General features: G+C 41.9%; 1 protein-coding gene across 1 annotated transcript; it reads left to right on the forward strand.

The window, feature by feature from the left end:
* The first annotated feature begins 313 nt into the window (after positions 1 to 313).
* LOC105535669 (keratin-associated protein 6-3) lies at positions 314 to 2,001 on the forward strand. The gene is given in 4 exon segments (XM_011974832.1): positions 314 to 345; positions 1,201 to 1,286; positions 1,289 to 1,366; positions 1,775 to 2,001. Coding segments are annotated over 4 exon segments (423 nt in total).
* Positions 2,002 to 3,492: the final 1,491 nt, after the last annotated feature.

Genomic DNA, 3,492 nt, shown 5'->3' on the forward strand with positions numbered 1-3,492 from the left:
GAATTCCTGTTACTATTTTTTAAAGTGGTGACTTGGATAGAATAACATCTTGAAAACTACATTTCTGGCCCAAATGCATTCTAGTGATAGCCTTAATTATGAGAGTTGACTTTCTATGAAGCTCCCTGTGATAATTTATCGTGTTTATTCCATCTACTTATTAAATATTATTAATGAATTACGAGTCATTAATTATGATAAAGCAATGAGAATAAAATATAAACAAATAATAGTACATATTCATTCATTTGCTACTCTTAAATGTAGCAGAACTACCAATGATCAACATAGGGATCATACTTTGTAGATCAATATGAGACTAGCGAGGTATCGTATCAATAAGAGGTAAGTAGAGCATATAATCAGAACTGCGGAACTGCACACAGTAGTTCATAAACTTTAGTGGATATATACCACCACCTTAACAATTAGAAAAGGCATGGATTCTCAAACCAGAAAAAAAATCACTGTGATAAATTCCTCCACTGGTTTGCATATGATCCAAAAGGATCCCAGAGTACATGAATTTATCCCCAGTTACCCCAAGCATAGAACAAAGATGGTGATTATTCAACACAGAATTTGAGTATAGAAAGTTGCATCACGTCATTCATTGGTTATTTTTTCACTAATTCATCAAATCTTTATTAAGAATCTGCTGTGTCAGGCACTGTTATAAGAAATGCAGATTGAGCAGATGAACAAAATAGGCAAAGTCTCCACTTTCTGGAGGTTACAACTGAGACAGAAGGGGTAGAGAGACTGATTTTAAAAATGAATGAAATAGATTCTAACAGTGAAGAATCCCGTGAGGATAATACAACTCACGGAGTTACATTAAATTAGGTTACTGGAGGTAGACTAATTAATATAAGGTGGCCATTAAAAGTATCTCTGGGAAGTTAACATTTCAATTGAAATAGAAACTGAGTCAAATATTCTTGGTATTATTCTAAGAAAGAGAAATCAGTAAGTGCAGAGGCCAGGGCCTTATTGTGAGAAGAAACCTGCTGCATTTTAAAAGTCAAAAAGTCAGTGGAGTATGAGCATTATAGATCAATGGAGGAGAGTAGTACGATAGGAAATCAGAGAGATAAGTAAGGGCCAGAACTTCTCAGCACAATGAAAGGTCTTTAGAGATATTTTTGCAGGGGCACGCTATGTTCTGATTCACTGAGGCATATAAAAGGCCCTCTGCAGGGGAAATGTCAATACTGAAGTCACCTACACTGCTTCCTACCCAAGGACAACCTCAACAACCAACACCATGTGTGGCAACTACTACAGAAATATGATGGCAGCCTTGGCTACGGGTGCTGTGGCTATGGAGGCCTGGGCTGTGGCTATGGAGGCCTGGGCCGTGGCTATGGCTCCTCCTGTGGCTGTGGCTATGGAGGCCTGGGCCATGGCTGTGGCTCCTTCTGTGGCTGTGGCTATGGAGGCCTGGGCCGTGGCTCCTTCTGTGGCTGTGGCTATGGAGGCCTGGGCTGTGGCTATGGCTCCTCCTGTGGCTGTGGAGGCCTGGGCCGTGGCTATGGCTTCTCCTGTGGCTGTGGCTATGGAGGCCTGGGCCATGGCTGTGGCTCCTTCTGTGGCTGTGGCTATGGAGGCCTGGGCCATGGCTCCTTCTGTGGCTGTGGCTATGGAGGCCTGGGCCGTGGGTATGGCTCCTTCTGTGGCTGTGGCTATGGAGGCCTGGGCTGTGGTTCTGGCTCTGGCTCCTTCTGTGGCTGTGGCTCTGGAGGCCTGGGCCATGGCTATGACTCCTTCTGTGGCTGTGGCTATGGAGGCCTGGGCCATGGCTCTGGCTGTGGCTATGGCTCCTTCTGTGTCTGTGGCTATGGAGGCCTGGGCCATGGCTACGGCTCCTTCTGTGGCTGTGGCTATGGAGGCCTGGGCCGTGGCTGTGGCTGTGGCTATAGCTATGACTCCTGCTCCTTCTGTGACTGTGGCTATAGATGTGGCTCTGGCTCTGGCTCCAGCTTTGGCCACTACTATTGAGGACACCATGGGAGACTCTCACCCTCTATCCTGTGACATTGGGATTCGCCAATTCTGAAGCCCACATGCTCTGAGCCTTTCCCTTGATTGATGATATCCTGCCGTGGAAGTCTAATGTGATCTGTTGTTGACCTACCATGCAACCCAAAAATACCCTGAGTTTCCATCATGAAGTGGGATAAGGTGAAGTTCACCTGTCACTTCTCCTTTTATCAGGATGATGGTGTCACAGTGACTCCTTTGATGACTTTCATGCTGCAGTTTGTTTCTCTGCTGACCTAATAAACACATTTAATCCACAAGAGAAAACTTGGTGTTTGTATCTATTATTTATTGTCCAAAATTTCCTTTTCTTTCATTTTTTCTTTTATCATTATTTTTTTCTACTCTTATTTTAGGTTCAAGGGTTATATGTGTATATTTGTTACATGGGTGAATTGCATGCCACTGAGGTAATATGTGAAAGGTAGTTTTTCAATCCTTACCACCCGCCACCATCCCCACTCCAACAGTCCCAGTGTCTATTGCTTTCATGTTTATATACATGTGCATTCAAGTTTTAGCTCCCACTTATAAGTGAAAACCCGTGGTATTTGATTTTCTATTCCTGCGTTGATGTGCTTGGAATAATCCCCTTCAGCTGCACCCATGTTGCTGCAAAGAATATTTCACTCTTTCTTGTGGCTATATAGTATTCCAAGATGCATATGAAACACATTGTCTTTCATCAACTATTGATAGACATCTGAGTTGACTCCATGTCTTTGCTATTGTGAATAGCACAGCAATGAACAGACAAGTGCATGTGTCTTTTTGGTAGAACATTTTTTTTTCCTTTGGGTATATACCCAGTAATGGGATTGCTGGGTCGAATGATAGTTCTCCTTTAAGTTCCTTGAGAAATCTCCAGATGCTTTCCACAGTGACTGGACTAATTTATATTCCCATCAACAGTGTATAAGCATTCTCTTTTCTCCACAACCTCACCAGCATCTTTTAGTTTTTGACTTTTTTAATAATAACGTTTTGACTGGTCACTAATGTTATGCATTTTTTATATATTTGTTGGCTGATTTTATACAGCGTTGTGAGAAGTGCCTGCTCATGCCTTTTGCCCATGTTTTAAGGGGTTGTTTTTTGCTTGCTGACTTGTTTAGGATTCCGATAGATTCTGGATATTAGACTTTTGTTGGATGCAGAGTTTGTAAATAATTCCTCCCATTCTGTAGCTATATGTTTACTCTGTTGACAGTTTTTTTTGCTGTGCAGAAGCGCTTTAGTTTAATTAGGTCCACTTCTGTTTTTGTTGCAATTGCTTTTGAGAACTTAGCCAAAAATTCTTTGCCAAAGCCTATGTCCAGAATCATATTTCCTAGGTTTTCTTCTAGGATTTTTATAGTTTTAGGTCTCACATTTAGATCTTTAACCCATCTTGAGTTAATTTTTGCATATGGGGGAATGTAGGTCTCTAAGTTAAATTTTCTGCTTATG

Source organism: Mandrillus leucophaeus, unplaced genomic scaffold (genome assembly GCF_000951045.1).
Source record: "Mandrillus leucophaeus isolate KB7577 unplaced genomic scaffold, Mleu.le_1.0 Scaffold1494, whole genome shotgun sequence".
Taxonomy (NCBI): Eukaryota; Metazoa; Chordata; class Mammalia; order Primates; family Cercopithecidae; genus Mandrillus; species Mandrillus leucophaeus.